The sequence below is a fragment of the Triplophysa dalaica genome, chromosome 16 (assembly GCF_015846415.1).
Source record: "Triplophysa dalaica isolate WHDGS20190420 chromosome 16, ASM1584641v1, whole genome shotgun sequence".
Lineage (NCBI taxonomy): Eukaryota > Metazoa > Chordata > Actinopteri > Cypriniformes > Nemacheilidae > Triplophysa > Triplophysa dalaica.
The window spans coordinates 17,330,856-17,348,359 of NC_079557.1; the positions used below are offsets into that span (position 1 = coordinate 17,330,856).

The 17,504-nt window shown below is 45.6% G+C and overlaps 1 protein-coding gene across 1 annotated transcript in view; it reads right to left on the reverse strand.

Moving 5' to 3' along the window:
- mgat4b (alpha-1,3-mannosyl-glycoprotein 4-beta-N-acetylglucosaminyltransferase B) overlaps positions 1-17,504 on the reverse strand; it is a 268,079-nt gene that overhangs the window by 18,875 nt on the left and 231,700 nt on the right. The window contains exons 10-12 of the mRNA XM_056769376.1: positions 16,465-16,572; positions 6,405-6,598; positions 5,913-5,991 (exon numbers count right to left, since the gene is read on the reverse strand). Coding sequence (XP_056625354.1) covers positions 5,913-5,991; positions 6,405-6,598; positions 16,465-16,572 — 381 coding nt within the window. The remainder of the gene's footprint in view (positions 1-5,912; positions 5,992-6,404; positions 6,599-16,464; positions 16,573-17,504) is intronic.

Genomic DNA, 17,504 nt, shown 5'->3' on the forward strand with positions numbered 1-17,504 from the left:
CCAAGTGCGGTTAGACAAGTGTGGTGTAACCAATACACTTGGTGCTCCTCTTTCCTGACCTTGGACAGTGTTTGTGCAAGGAGGCTCCTGGGGGGGAAGGTGTGCTTCCGCCCGTCCCGTGGTCAGCTGTGCGCCAGGGCATCCGTGCCGAGGGGGGCCTCGGTCAGGGAGTACCAAAGCAGACAATGGGTGGTGTCATGGGAGGCAAAGAGGTCTATCTGTGCCTGTCCGAACAACACCCAAAATGAGCTGGACCGGGGGTGGAGTCGCCACTCTCCGCAAGGCGTATACTGACGAGAGAGCGTGTCGGCTGTCTGGTTCAGTTTGCCTGGGATGTGTGTGGCCCACAGGGAGCGGATCACCTGCTAACTCCACAGGAGGAGGCGTCGGGCAAGTTGTGTTAGTTACCGTGAGCGTACACCACTCTAGGCAATTGCACAGCGCAGACGGGGGCCCGTCCAGCGCCCCGCTTCTTCGTGCCCGTTGCACACTGCACCCCACCCCTGCAGCGAGGCGTCCGTCGTCACCACGACGTGCCTCGAAACCTGCCCGAGGGGAACCTCCGCCCGGAGGAAGGTCATGGAAGACCAAGGGGTTAGGGTGCGTCGGCAGCAGGGCGTCATCACCATGCGCCTGCTGCCGGTGTGCCACGCTGTCCTCGGAACTTGACTCTGTGGCCAGTGTTGAAGCAGTCTCATGTGCATCAGCCCGAGGGGTATTACCCCCGCGGAGGATGCCATGTGTCCCAGGAGCCTCCAGTTCCAACACTGACTGGGCACGTGCTGCGGACAGCTGTGCCGTCATGGTGACAGAGTTTGGTTCCATACCGAGAAAGAGGATGCTCTGCACTGGGGAGAGTTTGCTCTTTTCTCGGTTGACCTGAAATCCCAATCGATCTAGATGCCGGAGCACCAGGTCCCTCTGTGTACAGAACAGATCTCACGAGTGTTTGCCAGTCGTCGAGATAGTTCAGGGACAGACCGAAAGGGAGGACTCTGTACTGATATGCCCACCCCTCGAACTCAAACCATGGGAACGGGGCAGTGTCGAGGGGATCGAGACATTAGAGTAAGCGTCCTTCAGGTCGATTGCCACAAACCAATCCTGACACCTGATAGATGTACACGCCTCTCTGCCGACGCACCCTAATGCCTTAGTCTTCAATGATCTTTCTGCAGACGGGGGTCCCCCAAGGGCAGGTGTTTGGAACCGATGCGTGACGATGATGAGATGTCGCTCACAGCATCGGTGGGAGACTTGCTGGCATCCAACCCTGAAAACTCTGAGCTCAGGTGGAAGCAGAACCCATTGCCCGCTTTGGTACTCCCTGTCCTAGGTCCCCCTCGGCACGGATGCTTGCGCACAGCTGGCCGCGGGACAAGCTGAAGTACTCCTCCCCCCCCAGTGAGCCTCCTTGCAAAGACTCTGTGCAAGGTCAGGGAAGAGGAGCTCCAAGTGTTATTGGTTGCGCCACACTGGGCCAACCGCACTTGGTTCTCAGAGTTGATGCTCTTGACAACGACTCCTCCCTGGCCCATTGCCCTGACAGAGGACCTGCTCTCTCAGGGGAAGGGCACGTTCTGGCATCCCAGACCAAACCTCTGGAACATCCATGTCTGGTCTCTAGACGGGACGAGGAGATACTGAGTAGGCTACCCCCCTGTGGTGGAGAACATCACCCAGGCTAGGGCCCAATCTACTAGGCGGTTATACGTCATAAATGGCGCCTCTTCTCGTCCTGGTGTCTCTCTCAATGAGAAGACCCATGGAGGTGCTCGATCGGGATCGTGTTGTCCTTCTTACAAGAGAGACAGGAGACTAACATCTCCCCCTCCACACTGAAGGTGTATGTAGCCGCTATCGGCACTTGTCATGACTCAGTTGATGGAAAGTCTCGAGGGCAGCACGACCTAGTCACCAGAATCCTAAGGGGTGCGAGAAGGCGGAATCCACCTCGTCTCCGCTCCATACCCTCTTGGGACCTAAATGTGATCCTGGCGGGCCACTCTGGGTCCCCCTTTTAGCCCCTCGGAGGTTCCGATCTTCCTCACCTTTCAGTAAGACGGCCCTCCTGATGGTGCTCGATTCCTTCAAGAGGGAAGGGGACCTTCAAGCATTCTCCGTGTCCCCAGATTGCCTTGAATTCAGCCCTGGCAATTCTCACGTTATCTTGAGACCCTTAGTCCGGGAGAACATATGAACAATCACAGATAGCTCTAACCGGACCTAGTGCTACCGGACGTCTGTAACGGCCCCTCCGTGGGCTGTTCCGTCTGAAGTATCCTCACGAGATGGTTCCCACTCCTGCTAACCCATGACCTCCGGCAGGTGGACCTCCACCTCACAGTTAACTACTCAGTCCGCTCGTTACATGCAATCTCCCCTAAGGGCAAGACCATATCTATATCCACTGTATTCCTCCCCCCAGGTAGGAAGATGTCTCTGCAGCGCATCCCTAATTAAGGAAGTCGTGCTCAATTTGTGTAAACCCGATCCAGATTCCCTCTCGCCAGTAGAGAGCTAAGGCCTCAGTCCGTGAAAGGTTACCGGTCAGTGTATACCCATCTTTCTCCAAGAAAGCAGTGGGACCCCCCGGATATCACACTGGAAGGTTACAGTTTTGCGAAAGCCTCGTGCTGACACGCCCAGGCCTGCTACCGTCGTTTCGCTAGAGATTGTGACATGATACAGCGTTGTGGCGTTTTACATAGTAACCCAATCTGTAACCTCATTTCCCTAATGGAGGGAAGGAGACGATGTGTCCCTTATCCCACAACACGTATCGTCCTCTGCTGTAGTTGTGAGAGGCTCCCTTTAAGCACAGATGTTTTAACCCTGGGTGGATGAGATGATTTTGGGCGCAAAAACATGTTTCTTTGTCCGGCGTAGTAGCTCATTTGCATTTATGTTCGACTGGAAGTTAAAAGCTGTAATAGTCTTACAATTACATCAAATGAATATGGTGTAAAATGCATTATTGTGCTATACACACCACCGTTAAAGGAATGAAGAGGGAAATATTTAGATATGAAACATGAAAGGGTTATACATTTGGGGTTATAGTACATTGACCCTAGTTTGTACAAGAATGTTAATATAAACAGAATACAATTGAGCACATTGAGATTATAGGTCATGCAGAATAACATGGGGGACAAGCATGCAATGTGGAGATACATGAACATACACTACAGACCATTTTTTTGGGGCTAAGGAGAGAAAGCGCCATTCCTTTGGAGGAATTTGAGGTTCTCAGTCTCTGGGGGCCACATGGCTTTTCTTACTTTGGTGAACAGCCCTGTCCTCCCCCACGAACCTCCTTTGAAGTCCAGGGGAGAGTATTGGAATCTGTCCTGGTCGGTGATGAAGGTGTTAAGATAGGGCAGTTGGACCAGACTCGTTGGCGCCGGTTAGAGGCCTTGCTGAGAGCTTGTTGTGTTTTACGACACCAAATGGTATTTTTTGGTCGGACCAGACCCTACAGTCATGAACAAGGCTGGTCTATGACTACGCACCGTATTACCCAGAGCGCAACCTGAAGGCAAAGGCAGTGAAAAAGGAAAAGTGGGGGAGAGAAGGCCGTCTGGGCTTGCGCCACCAGTGGAGGCAGCCTCAGAGTCACAGGCCGTTTCTTAAAATGCATTTTAAGAAATGCATTTTCTTAATGCATTAAGAAAATTGTGTCCTCATAAATTTGCTCTACATCATCAATAATCTTCAACGTACAGAGCACTCTGCATGCATGGAGAAGAGGTAGAAAGGGTAGAGACCTTTAAATTCCTCGGCCTGCACATCCCGGCCGACCTCCCCTTGTCCGCACACATCTCCCAGCAGGTGGGGAACAGCCCAACAAAGACTTTAATTCCTCAGGAAGTTGAAACACGCCCGCCTACCTCAAAACCTACTTCTATTTCCATAGAGAGCCAGCTAAATTACTGCTGCAAGGTATGGTCCTCCGGCTGTACAGAAGAGAACAGGAAGGACCTGCGGAGGGTAGTGAGGGCAGCTGAGCTTTTGACTGGTATGTCACTGCCTATACTCCTTGACATCTACAATGGCCGACTTCATAAGAAGGCCAACTGCATTTCAGATACCCTGCTTAACCAGGACATCATTTGTTCTCCCCCTTACCTTCTGGGCGAAGGTACAGACTGATAAAAACCAAAACCAACAGACTGAAAAGCAGTTTTATCCCCAAGCACTTAGATGCTTAAATACACTTACACACTCCCAACCAAATTAAATGTGCAATAAAAATTCCTATAAAGGTGCAATTACCCTCTGCTGCTATATTACTCTGATGCACTATTGCATTGCTTACACTGTCACTGCAATACCTCTATTATTGTGTGTATATACCGTTTACACCTTTGTTTATGTATATAGGTCTAGGCTGTTATAATATTCAACTGTATATATTTTATTTCTATAACTGTACAATCGTTAAGACCTGCTAAACTGTATTTCATTGTTCCCTAAACAATAACAATAAAGTTCTATTCTACTGTATTCTATTCTAGGAGTTTACTTTGTTCTCGGACAAAGTGGCAATTGGGTGGACAAATGCTGGAAAACTGGCAAGAGAAATGGGTTAAGTCTGCTTGTATATTAATAGATGCTTTCTGTGATGCTGATAGGCTAGGTGATGTAATTGCTGATGATAAATTGGCTGTGTAGATTATTTGGACATGCTCCTCCCAAACTTTTGTTAATAAATACTTTTTTATACGTTTCTATAAGACTTTCTTTTATAAGTAACAGCCATTATTGCTCATGATAAGAATTTATTTTAATTAATTAATTCATTGCCACGAATGGATGACACACAATATTTTTTCAAACAAATGTCTTCACCTAATGCCCCTAAAAAACATCACCCCACAAGTGATTTTCAGAAATTGCTGGCAGCTTTAACAGCTTTAGAAATGGGATCTTACAAGATTTTGGCGTCCTGATATGACCCAAGAGATGACAAATATGATCACTTGTGATATGAGCATTGACCCCAGTAACCCGAACCCACCTTGATTTCCCAAACTGCATAAACACCATAAAAACATACCATAACCTTTTGCCCCCTAGACATTACCTTCCAATTTTCTCTACTTGGCAAAAATTCAATAACAATCCTTAAAGGGAGTTTACTATACAGTAAAGTCAGCTTTTCAAAGTTCTCACCAAACAGGTATTCCTTTGCAGCCAAGACATCCTCAGTGTCTTTTGATGCATTCACAGAGCTTTGTAAGAACCAATAAATTCCTGAATCAAGGCAGAGTTACCTTCCCTTGAATACTGGCTAATACACTGACTCTTCTTTAAATCCTTTTCATCTTACATATAAGAATGTTTCAACAGTGGATCATTATAATCTCTATGTGGTGAGGAAGGCGGGACGGGGGACAGGAGCCGGGAGGCGGGGCCGGTGGCGTGAGTGATAGTTGGACTCAACTGTGCGCACACCGGTCCCGCATATCTCACGGAGGACATCGGGAGCATAAGAGGACGAGCGACGGGACTGCTGACGAGAGAGGACCGGCCCGGACATGTGTTTACTTTGTGATAATGTTCTTGTGGCCGGCAGTCGACCGTGAGGTGGCTGCCGGTCTTTTACTTCCGTGTTATTGTTTATTTATTTTGATTAAAGTTTGTTTAAATGTTCGCCGGTTCCCGCCTCCTTCCTTCCCTACTTTGAACTTTGTTACACTCTAGCTACTACATTCTTGTCTCCACACTGAAAATAAGTGTCTAACTCAAACATAAAAAATTCAGCTCCTTATGCGTCCTTAAAAAGGAATTCTGCTAAGGACTGTCAATGGAGAAGTAAAGCATGCAGGCTGCTTTTAATCACTGGGAATGTTACACTCAAACAGTAAAGATCCTCATAAAAACACATGCTAGTGTCATAAACTTACATCGAATGGAAGAACCTCCACTGTTGTGTTGAACAGCTTGTCTCCAGGGTGCTCAATGTTTCCACTGCGGAAGAAATACCTATACACGCACGCACACACGCATACAGACACACACACACAAACAAACACACACGTTATTGTTTTGTGGTTGTCAAATATTTCACCTTTTCATAGTCTCGTGTCAATTCATATCTAGAATCTTCATTACAGTTGACCCGTTCAATATACAGTACATATATCCCCCAAATTAATAGACACCTGTGCTTGTTAAATCCTAGATTCTGTACACAGCTGATGAGCATTCATCAACCACTTTTATTCAGTCAGAGCACTGTTAGTTCTCAATAAAGTCTGGAATATGCATTACCTTTTCATTAGGACTAGAAATTGATGGATGACTGTTGCTTACTATGATAAATGTATTAACCCACTCAGAGGGGGGAGGAAATGCTGTAAGTCGCTTAGGGTAAATGGAAAGCATGAAATTGATACCTCTCTACACGGACAGGTGTAAAGAATCGGATGCGTATAAAGTCTCCAGCCACAGGTGTAAAGGCCCAAAAGAAGTCTTCTCCCAGATAGGCCTTCTCCAGCGTGAAGTGCTGGTAGGTTTTCAGACTGGTGGTGACCTCAGCTAGAGGATTAGCATGACCTTTATGTAGCGTCTGCTTTCCGAAATCCTTGTCCTAACAAAACAAAAGGATTTGAACACACAGGTGTGTGAATAATGAGGGTCTAATCCCCGTAGGGGCTATGGCCACTACTGCTTCTGTTGGTATTATTCTTCTTCTTAACCAATGGCAACCCTATGAAACGTACGTAGCAAAATTATGTAACTTGGCACACTCATAGTAGTGTTCAACAGTCATGTGACCATGAATGGGGTCTCTAGCACTCACTCTATACCGCAACCAGCAGTTAAAAAAAATACATTTTCAAATGGTTGTTTGAACCCACTGAAAAGTCTTGAAAAGTACAGTATTGGTTATCTTTGCTACTAGTCATTGAAATTGTCGCCATTTTGAAATTTGTCTAAATTCATAATATCTTTTCAATTGTATGATATTTTGGCACCAAATTTTGGTAAGCGTCATTGAATTACTGGCCCGAATGACCCGTAAAATTTCAAGACAGTGCCACCTAGCGTTCATGAGATGCCACTTCTCTTCACGCCATGGCCATCCTGGAGGTCCACCAGACTAAGGCGTTGAAAGAGCTCCACGAGGTTAAGACCGACCAAGGGTTAATGCAGGAACTCCGCACCACCACCGCCCTCACCCTACGGGCGACCAAGGTGACAGTGCGGGCCCTAGGCTGGGCGATGTCCACACTTGTGGTACAGGAAAGGCACCTCTGGCTCTACCTTGTGCAGATGCGTAACGCCGAGAAAGTCCGGTTTCTCAATGCACCAATCTCGCAGGGTGTGCTGTTTGGTGATACGGTCGAGGACTTCTCCCAATAGTGCTTGACAGTGAAGAAGCAGATGGAGGCGATCAGCCACTGACGTATCTTGGTAGACTCGCGAGATCTGCTGTTACACACAGGGACCTGGTGCTCCGGCACCTAGATCGTTTGGGACTACAGGTCAACCGGGAAAAGAGCAAGCACTGCCAGTGCATAGCATGTTTTTTCTCGGTATGGAACTCGACTCTGTCTCCATGACGGAGCGACTGACTACCAACCTTTTCAAGCAGTCAGCGGCCCCCCTGAAACAATTTCAGAGGCTCCTGGGAGACATGGCATCCTCGGCGGGGGTGATCCCCCTCGGGTTGATGCACATGAGACCGCTCCAACACTGGCTACAAGTTCCCTGAAGAGCGTAGCATACCGGCAGCAGGCGCATGGTCATCACACCTCTCTGCCGATGCACCCTAATCCCCCCTGGTCTTCAATGACCTTTATATGGAAAGGGGTCCATCTCAGGCAGGTAACGAGGCACGGCGTGGTGACGACGGACACCTCCCAGCAGGGTTAGGGTGCCGTTTGCAACAGTGTTGGGGCAATGGATTCGCCCCCGCCTGCGTTGTTGGCTGTGCTACTTGCAATGACTTGCATCCTCTCGTGAAGTATATCAACCATCAGGATGGATTTCGCTCATGGCTCGCTCGACGCCTCCTCGTTTGGAGTCAGCAGGTAACCAGCTTCCTGCAAGCCAGACACATCCGGAGCAACCTGAACCAGACAGCCAACGCGTTCTCTCGTCAGTCGACGTCTCGCAGTCCAGCACATTTTGCGTACTCCCGCTTGTCCCGTGGCCAGCTTTGCGCTAGAGCATCCGTGTCGAGGGGGGCCTTGCCACGTCGGGCGAGTCGTGTTAACCGCCGTGAGCGAATGGCATCCTGGAGGTCAATATATGCTATGGCAGTTTTGCTGTACGACCAGACCAGCATGTGCTTGTCCTGCATGAGAGGATGTAGCCTCTTAAGTGCAAGTAGAACAGCCAACAACTCTAGGCAGTTGATCTTTCATTGAGAGATCTTTTCATCAACGAGACAGGAAAGTACGTATCCTTCAGGTCGATTGCCGTGGACCAATCCTCTTCGATGTCTTCTTCTGGGGGGCTGCTTGAGTGGGGGGTGCCAGAGCCGGAGGGCCTAGTCGGGGCGGGGAAGGATATGCTTGATAGCCTCCGTCTGCTTCTTTACTGTCGAGAACAGCTGGGAGAAGTCCTCGACAGTATCACTGAATGGTCCCCCTTGCGAGATGGGTGCATCGAGAAAGCGGACTTTCTTGTCGTCACTCATCTGTGCAAGGTTCAGCCATTATTATCAGACTTCTATTAAGAGGGCATTCCCCTAGAGCCACAGAGCCTACAATACAAACTGTGGATATCAAAATATTTATAAATGGCCTGATATAAAATCATATTTTTTATACAGTATATCCAACTGGACTAAATTGATAAAAAAAATTAAAAAAAAATTGTCCGGACCTCCGTTTGGAAGAAAATATGGAGACAGGACCTCTTGGAACTTTAATTGAATACCCGTGAGTTAGATCAACCGGAACCAGGAACACTTCCAACAACAATTGATGTACTTGTTGCATCATAGAGTGCAGAACAGTACTCTACTCTCAGCCAGTCTTGTCTCATTGTTTCAAGGTTACCACAGCAAGCAGGATGCAGTTCATGCCCAGACCTGATGGCAGAGTGGAGAATGGGAAGCGGAGAGCTGACAAGAGCTGAGATGATAGAGCTGGATAAAGAAGGACACATTGAATTGACACAAATTCACTACAAAATTTCAAATGCTATTAGATTATTATTGATAATCTTAAATCTATAGTTTACCTTATTAGTTTACCTTATTACCAAACTCGTCACCGTTTGCATACTGTTTTGCACTATTTGCCTGGCGGGGGGTGCTTTAGAATTAGAATTTTGCATAATAAATATTGCATATAGGAATGTATAGTCTGTTTACTATGTGACCTGTGTTTCTCTCTCCTTTATGTTAAATGTGTGCTTTCACTGTGGATGCTTGTCTGTGCGTGTGTGTATGCTTCTTGTCTGTGTGTCCATCCATGTGTGTTAGTCTATGTCTATATTTGTTAGTACATGTAAATTTAGTGTGTGGATGGTTTGTATGTGGGTATGTCTGTCTTCTTTGTTTTTAGAGGTATATAACTTAATTGATTTGCTTATATTCAATATGTCTCATGTACAGCTGCTTTGTAAGAATGAAAATTGTAAAAAGAGCTTTATAAATAAAGTTGAGTTGGGGGTAATCGGCCAGACTGTGGTGCCAAAAGGGCTTAAATTTCACGATTTTGTGAAAATGATTCAAATATTTTATAGGTTATTTCAAGCTTCATTTTTAACAAATGGCATGCTTTCCCCTGCCTTTGATCTACAACGTGGAACCAGACAGGATTGTCCACTGTCACCAGTTCTGTTTGCTTTGCTTCATAATACACAAAAAGGAATAATCCTCTTTATTTTTCCATCCATCCATTTTCTACCGCTTATCCTAGGCCGGGTCGCAGGGGCAGCAGTCTAAGCAGGGATGCCCAGACTTCCCTCTCCCTAGACACTTCCTCCAGCTCTTCCAGGGGGACACCGAGGCGTTCCCAGGCCAGCCGGGAGACATAGTCCCTCCAGCGTGTCCTAGGTCTTCCCGGTGGGACATGACCGGAACACCTTCCCGGGAAGACGTCCAGGGGGCATCCGAAAAAGATGCCCGAGCCACCTCAGCTGACCCCTCTCGATGTGGAGGAGCAGCGGCCGAGTGACTGAGCTTCTCACCCTATCTCTAAGGGATAGCCCAGCCACCCTGCGGAGAAAGCTCATTTTGGCCACCTGTATCCGGGATCTTGTCCTTTCGGTCATGACCCACAGCTCATGAGCATAGGTGAGAGTAGGAACGTAGATTGACCGGTAAATCGAGAGCTTCGCCTTGTGGCTCAGCTCCTTATTTACCACGACAGACCGGTACAGCGACCGCATTAGTGCAGAAGCTGCACCGATCCATTTGTCAATCTCCCATTCCATTCTTCCCTCACTCGTGAACAAGACCCCCAGATACTTGAACTCCTCCACTTGAGGCAGGGACCCTCCACCCACCTGAAGTGGGCAAGCCACCCTTTTCCGACTTAGAACCATGGCCTCAGATTTGGAGGTGCTGATTCTCATCCCAGCCGCTTCACACTCGGCTGCAAACCGTCCCAGTGCATGCTGAAGTTCCTGGTCTGATGGGGCCGGTACGACGACATCATCCACAAAGAACAGAGATGAAATCGTGTGGGCCCCAAACCCGACGCCCTCCGGCCCCTGGCTGCGACTAGAAATTCTGTCCATAAAAATTATGAACAGAACCGGTGCCAAGTCAACCTTTTACAAAAAGCTATATTTTACATAATACATAATTCCCCATTCAGTCTGCACACTGGTACAAAAGAAATGTTAAACGACTGATCATATACACTGATGCAAACAACAAAATGCAGATTTAGATGGAAAAAAAATTATTTAAAGTACGTGATTCATGTAATTTACAATTATTTGTCAAATCAGCGGAATGAATGTGTGAATATTGTAAATTAATTAAAAAGTTATGAAGTAAATACACTTGCCAAAAAAAAACTATTATTCTTCCTTACACTAAAAGGGCAAACTCTTTAGCTTTGAAATTGTGTTTATAGGTTGTGTTTAAAATTGAAATAAAAATTAAAATAAAAAACGTTGCAAATAATGTTATGGTAACAAGGTTCATTAAAAGGAAGGAAGTTGTCGGGAACCGGCAGACATTTAAAATAAAGATTTAATATAAATAATAAACAGCCAGCAGCCCCTCACGGACGACTGCAGGCAACACAAACATAAATATAAACTTAACATATGTTCGGGCCCGGTCCTCTCTCTTCGACGGTCCAGTCGCTCGTTCTCTTATATGCTCCCAATCTCTTACGTGATTCGAGCCCGGTGTGTGCACAGCTGGAGTCAGTCACAATTACTCACCGGTCTCGAACCACGGTCTCGCCCCGCCTACTCCACTACAGTTATTTAATGCATTTAACAATAAATTCCACAACCCTTTATGATAAATCTCTGTATGGTCTGTACTTAAAATTTAAATGGACTGTCTTCCATTCTTCCTAACTCGGTCTGTTCAACAACTTCTCTCACAACATTCAAAAAACTACTAAAAACCCATCTCTTCTGCGAATACTTGACAATCAAATGAAAAAAAGGAACCCTTTCTCTCAACAGGTAGTGGTCTAGCTTTTGTTGAAACCAATAACTTTGTGACGAACAGGCCACTGGCAAATCAGCGTCCACTGCGATAATAAAGCGACAGTACATCGCATTAATAAGGGCCGCTCCCACTCGCTCGCCCTAATGCCCTGTAAGAGACACTTAATGTGGATCTCGGCGTGCGATCAGTTTGTCCTGTCGACCAGACACGTTTCTGGAAGTAAAAACTCTCCAGAACTCCTTAAACTCAATCATCCACGCCGTTTCTCACAGGACCCTCCATTCGTACCTCACGGCTTGGAGGAACTTCAAAACGTTTCACCTCTCATACCCGAGACGCCAGACAACCCATCACCTTAGAGGTCCTAACCAAATGCATCTCTACTCTTCGCAGAGGCTACCACTCCCACTATGCACGCACCCTTGATGCCATATATTTATCCTGGCCTTCTTTGGTTTTCTCAGAGAGTCGGAATTCACTACCACATCTCACTTCGACCCTTCGGTTCACCCTACCACTCTGATTTGTCCATACTCGATTCTGACACAATCTCGTTCTTGATCAAGAAAAGTAAGACAGACCAGGCCAGACAAGGTCATTTTACTTACATCTTCAAACTCTGCTCACTTATCCAGCCGTTCCAAACCCTTGCAGGACAGGACGTCACAGGCTCCAGCTCCATCTCCATTCTAAATGCCCCGCATCTCGTTTTTTGTTCCAAAACCATCTAAAATCAGTTCTGTTACTGTGATGCAAACGAACCCACCAGCTCGTCCTCGGGAGGAATTTGTGAATTCAAATAGATGAAAAAATGATGGCACACTCGCTAAAACAGTTCTGTGCAAGGTGATGTTTATTTCCAGTGTCGTGCTTACCAAAACCCCAAAAGTATCAAACGAAATAATAAAATAGAAAAGAAAACTAAAGTAGCAAATTAATCCTTCACCAATAAGAATCAAACAAAACTATGAAAGGTTTTTAGAGTTTGCGTGAGGCACCACAGTTGCACTCTTGCATCGACTTGCCTTAAAGGCAAGTCCTCTTATAAGCCCTCTCCTGGGCTCCATTTGTTGACGTCAGTTTGTTCGAGTCTGCCGATCATACTGGACGACAATTGACACACTTGAACTAACAAACATAAGACGAAACAAAGACAAAGTGCAGGTATGTATGAAATGTATGGAAACAGTTATGGAAAGTGGGAAAGTGAAGAGATGAAAAATGTGTCCATGTGCCATCGGTGTTGCGTGTGCACCCACTTCCCCGACAGCGCTAACGGGAAAAGGAGGGTAGCGGTTAATGAGTGCGGTATGTAGGTGTGTGTGTAAATGTAGGTGTATAAGTGCTACTTCCCCAGCGGTGGTAGTTAAAGTGAGTTTATCACAGTTACAATCGGGTGTCCCGGCGGATCTATTCTCCACCCATTCATTCTGCATTGGCGCGTTAACTACGGCCGCCCAAAAAGGTCTCACACAATCTCAGATCCAAGCGCTCGGCTTTTGGTTTTCCGACGCATTCAAGCGCTACATCAGGACCGACCGTGCCCTCATCAGAAAAGCACACCGGACCCTCCTCACCCACCTTGTTCAGCACCAGCCTTCATCCACCCACCAAGCATCTCCAGCTAGATGAAGCAGCATAACAGTGTCTCCCTTCACCAGAGGCGCCCACACTCCATGCCACATAATACATGCTCTCCCTCCAGTACTCGGCCGCAGCAGAACGCACTTTTCCCCCCAGTAATTTCTTACCTTGCATGCTCCCCTTCCCCATCTCATTACCCAGAAGCCGGCATCGCATTGTGCGATCGCGCTTCATCTCTAACTCTGCCGCAGCAGAACGTCTCTCCTCCCCTTAGCTGAATCCCACGCATGCTTCCCTTACCTCTTCCCGGAAGTATTCTATTTCCTCTTCCCCAGAAGGCACTTCCTTCCTCAATCTGCGGCAGCCAAACGTCCACCCTACCCTAAATTCCCTTGCATGCTTCCCTTACCCCTTCCTCTTCCACAGAAGCCGGCATCGCACCATGCGACAGCCCCTGCAGGGGCCCATGCTTCATCCCTCACTCTGCCGTTGCAGAGCATCTTTCCTACCCCCAGCTGACCCCTCTCTGCATGTTCCTTTCCCGTATCCCCTCCCCCGAAGCCAGCATCTTATTGTACGACCGCCACGCAGGGGCCATTTCTTCATCCCTCACTTTGCCGCTGCAGAACGTCTTTCCTTCCCCAAAATTCCCTCGAATGCACCCCTTACCCAGAATCCAGTATTGTACCACGCGACCGCCCCACAGGGGCCCAAGCTTCATCACTCTGCCAATGCATAATTTCTTTCCTCCCCCCACCATGCTAGAAGCCAGTGTCACCGCAGTGACCACCCCTGGTCTTCCAACCCTTGCTCTGCTTCAGCAGCCGCCATGCATTTCGAAGATAGCATTGTTGCTGCGAACGCCCCCACTGGGGCCCATTGGGGGTAGAGTTCTGGGTTCACCCGATTCTGCTCCGAACCCGCTCCCCGGACAGCACGCCAAACACGCATACTTTTACTACCCCTGCTATCTTCATTATCTTCTCAGGTGAACTCCTAAATATGTACAGTTTGTGTGAAAAACTAATTTATGATGGTTTTTTCAACCTTTAATATGTATAAACACATTTTATTGCACCAGAAACACAGATTAATGATGTTTTAATCATATCACCCCTTTAATGTTGTTGTAATGTAGGCACACTATCCTAGGGCTGGGTTTGTTTCATACACGTTTTTTCTACTCTTTTTGTACTTCATTTTTTTATCATAATTATTATTTGGATTATTTTTAATGTATGTGATTTTGTTTGCTCAGTTGTATGTTGTTCTTCTTAAAAACCAATAAACATTCAGTCAAAAAAAGAAAAAAAAAGTCGTCATGAACACACATTTGATGGCGCTATGATTAAGACTCAACACCAATGTGATAAGACCCCATGACTAAACATACAGCTCAAGTTTAATCTACATTTATATCACACTTCCAGTTTCCCTGATTTTCCAAATGTATTATTTGGTGACAATAGCATGAATCTCCAAATAAGTAATAAATAATTATGTACATAATAATTAAATTAACCCAAATTCCTGTTTCTAGTTGAAAGTGTTAAATTTGTTCAGGTTGATGAGAGCTATATACATTATGTACCAAGTTTCGTAGAAATGCGTACATTTGTTTGTGATCTGTGCACCAAGTGTATGTGCTCCGTTTTAGTGGGCGCTAAACAGCCCTCCTGCCACACCCATGTGCCAACCTTTGCCCAGGCCTAATGGCCATCGACTATGATGTTTGTGCCAAGTTTCTGAACATGTTAAGGGCCTCAAACTAGACTGAAACCTAGAGCATTGCATCTATGGGCCCTAAAAAATAAATATTATGTGATGATTCTGCCTTTTTCTACTCATAGTTCTCGAGTCTAGTGGCAGTATCAAGACAGACCCACGTGTCTAGTGTGCGAAAGACATGGCATTGTTTGTATTAGACATGCCATGCGCTTTCCCTCTTGTTTCCTCATTAGTATTATTAATGATTTCATGCCCGCACCTGTTCCCTCTTGATTTGCTGCCCTTTAAAATGCCCTTGTGTCAATTGTCCTGCCTTTCCCTGAGGCTTTGTGTGCCACCATACCTTCTGGATTAACTACCCTTTGGATTGCCCTGCCACGTGTCTTGATTTCTTAATTAAATATGAGTGGTTTACATTTATCCTGTCCCCTTTGTTTTTTGCCCCCTCGTGGGAAGTCTTTATTTTTTGTATACTGCCTTAATTTGTTTTTCCCCCAAAGTGGGTGTTTTTATTATTGATTGATAAAAGTCTTTGTGTTCACTATCGCTGCCTGCAATTGGGTCCTCTCTACTCTCTACGTGTTTCAATATATAATTTTTTACATCACAATAATAGTCTTAACAATAATTATAACACAATGCTTTGTTGTTAAAAACAATAATATAATACAATATTGTACATTTCACCACAATAATTGTGCAGTACAAATGTGATATTGTGACAGTCCTAAACTAAATAATTCATAAAATCCATCACTACAAAAACAATGACTATACCTCAGTTGGGGGCACCATTTCTACCATTACCCCTGTGTTTCATTAAGATGCAATACTGGGGACTGAGATTTATAGCTTTGTTTCAAAACTGGGACCAATTCCAAGATACTGAATTTGTATTGAAGACATAATTCCCATCCTTGCATGCTCCCATTCACCATATCACAATATGATGCATTTCTCAAGATTTTCGTAAATGGGCTTTGCAAGACAAACTAGGCCGCAAACATCACTGTACATTAAACATCAACAGACATTTATATTACATTGCGACCCCTATCTGGTATACACATAAACTGAAGCGAGGATGCCATTAACAAGCAACTAGGTTGTGTGAAAGCATGCCAGAGGTTCATCTGAGAAACATAATTTTTTTTTATTAATTAGTGATTTGGGAAGGAATTATGACTAAGGTAGAGGAGGAGTGCAGTAAGCAGAGTCCTAAGAAAACACATAAACAGACGAAGTCATCTGCCAGCCAGCCGATGAAAAAAATCAATGCGGGCAGGTCACAGAAACACACGTCACCATGGATATTATGAGTGCTTTTTACCTTTGTCTTTTACTTGGAGGGAATACAGCCTGAAAACATTCTGATTTATAAGGATATTGTTTTTTATTAGCTGTCTTGCAGGTTTGGTTATTTGCAATTTGGCTAAGGTTTCTGGAGAGACCAATAGTTTTGAGGAAAATCACCTGCCATGCGTTTTTGCGATGTATTAAACACATAGCATAAAATTAAAAACATTTATCACCAAATAGATCACCTTGAGTTTCTGGATCTTTCCAGCGAGGGAAGAGTGTGTTCCGACATGTTGAAAGAGAGACGGCTTAAAGCGGATGCGCAGGTTTGCCTTCTGTCTATCACAATGTTTCTGTGGAGCAGAAAGAACAGGTTTTTTTGTGTCACAATAATGAAGACATTCTCCGATATACCTCCAGTTAAGTCATTTTGATGATATACCCTGGATTTACACTACATTTACTCCTGTAAAAATTGGCAGGTGTTGTGGGTTCAACAACAAGTGTCTATTCTAATTTAAAAAGGCAGTCTATGTAAGATTTTAAATGTTACATCACACACTTTTTTAGGTTTGTAAATTGCTTTGTGTCATCTAAACTAATACACTTTATCTCAATATTTGTTTAAGTATAACTCCAATACACTTGGGTTAACAGAGTTTAACAGTTCATTCATCAAGCATTCAGTATTTAATTTCTTACAACACAAAATCATGACAAAAGGGCAGATTTCGACTGTCCCCTCTTCAGAAACCTGCAAAAAACATTAAAGAAAAAACTGAAATATCCAGTTGCTGTATGGAAGTTGTTGGAACTGCGGCAACATCGTCAGAATGTGCAGAATGGTTGCCAGAACCCGGTCCCTTCCATTCGATGTGCAACCACCTCTCTACTGGCTCTTCCCACAACCCCCTTACGATCTCCTATGCCTCCTGTCCCAGAGGGTTGCATCCTGGGTGTCTCAAGTCTGGATGATCCAGCTTAGCCTGCCTCAAAATCTAGAGATCCCTGCGACTTCTTAAATCAATTGCATCCGTCTCAGTGGCGGCGTTATACCAAAACCCTATGGTATAGCTAAGTAACAACGAAATTCCAAAGTAACGGAAGCATGAACAATAGACATCATATCTCGATAAAATGTGTACAATGATCCACGAAACTAAAAAAATGCACAAACATGCACAGATACCAAACCCAACCCTCATGCCGTTGAAAAAGTGTTTTTTCAAGCTTAAATTTCTACGGCAAAAATCTACTAAATTAGAGTTCTATCAAGCTATTTCTG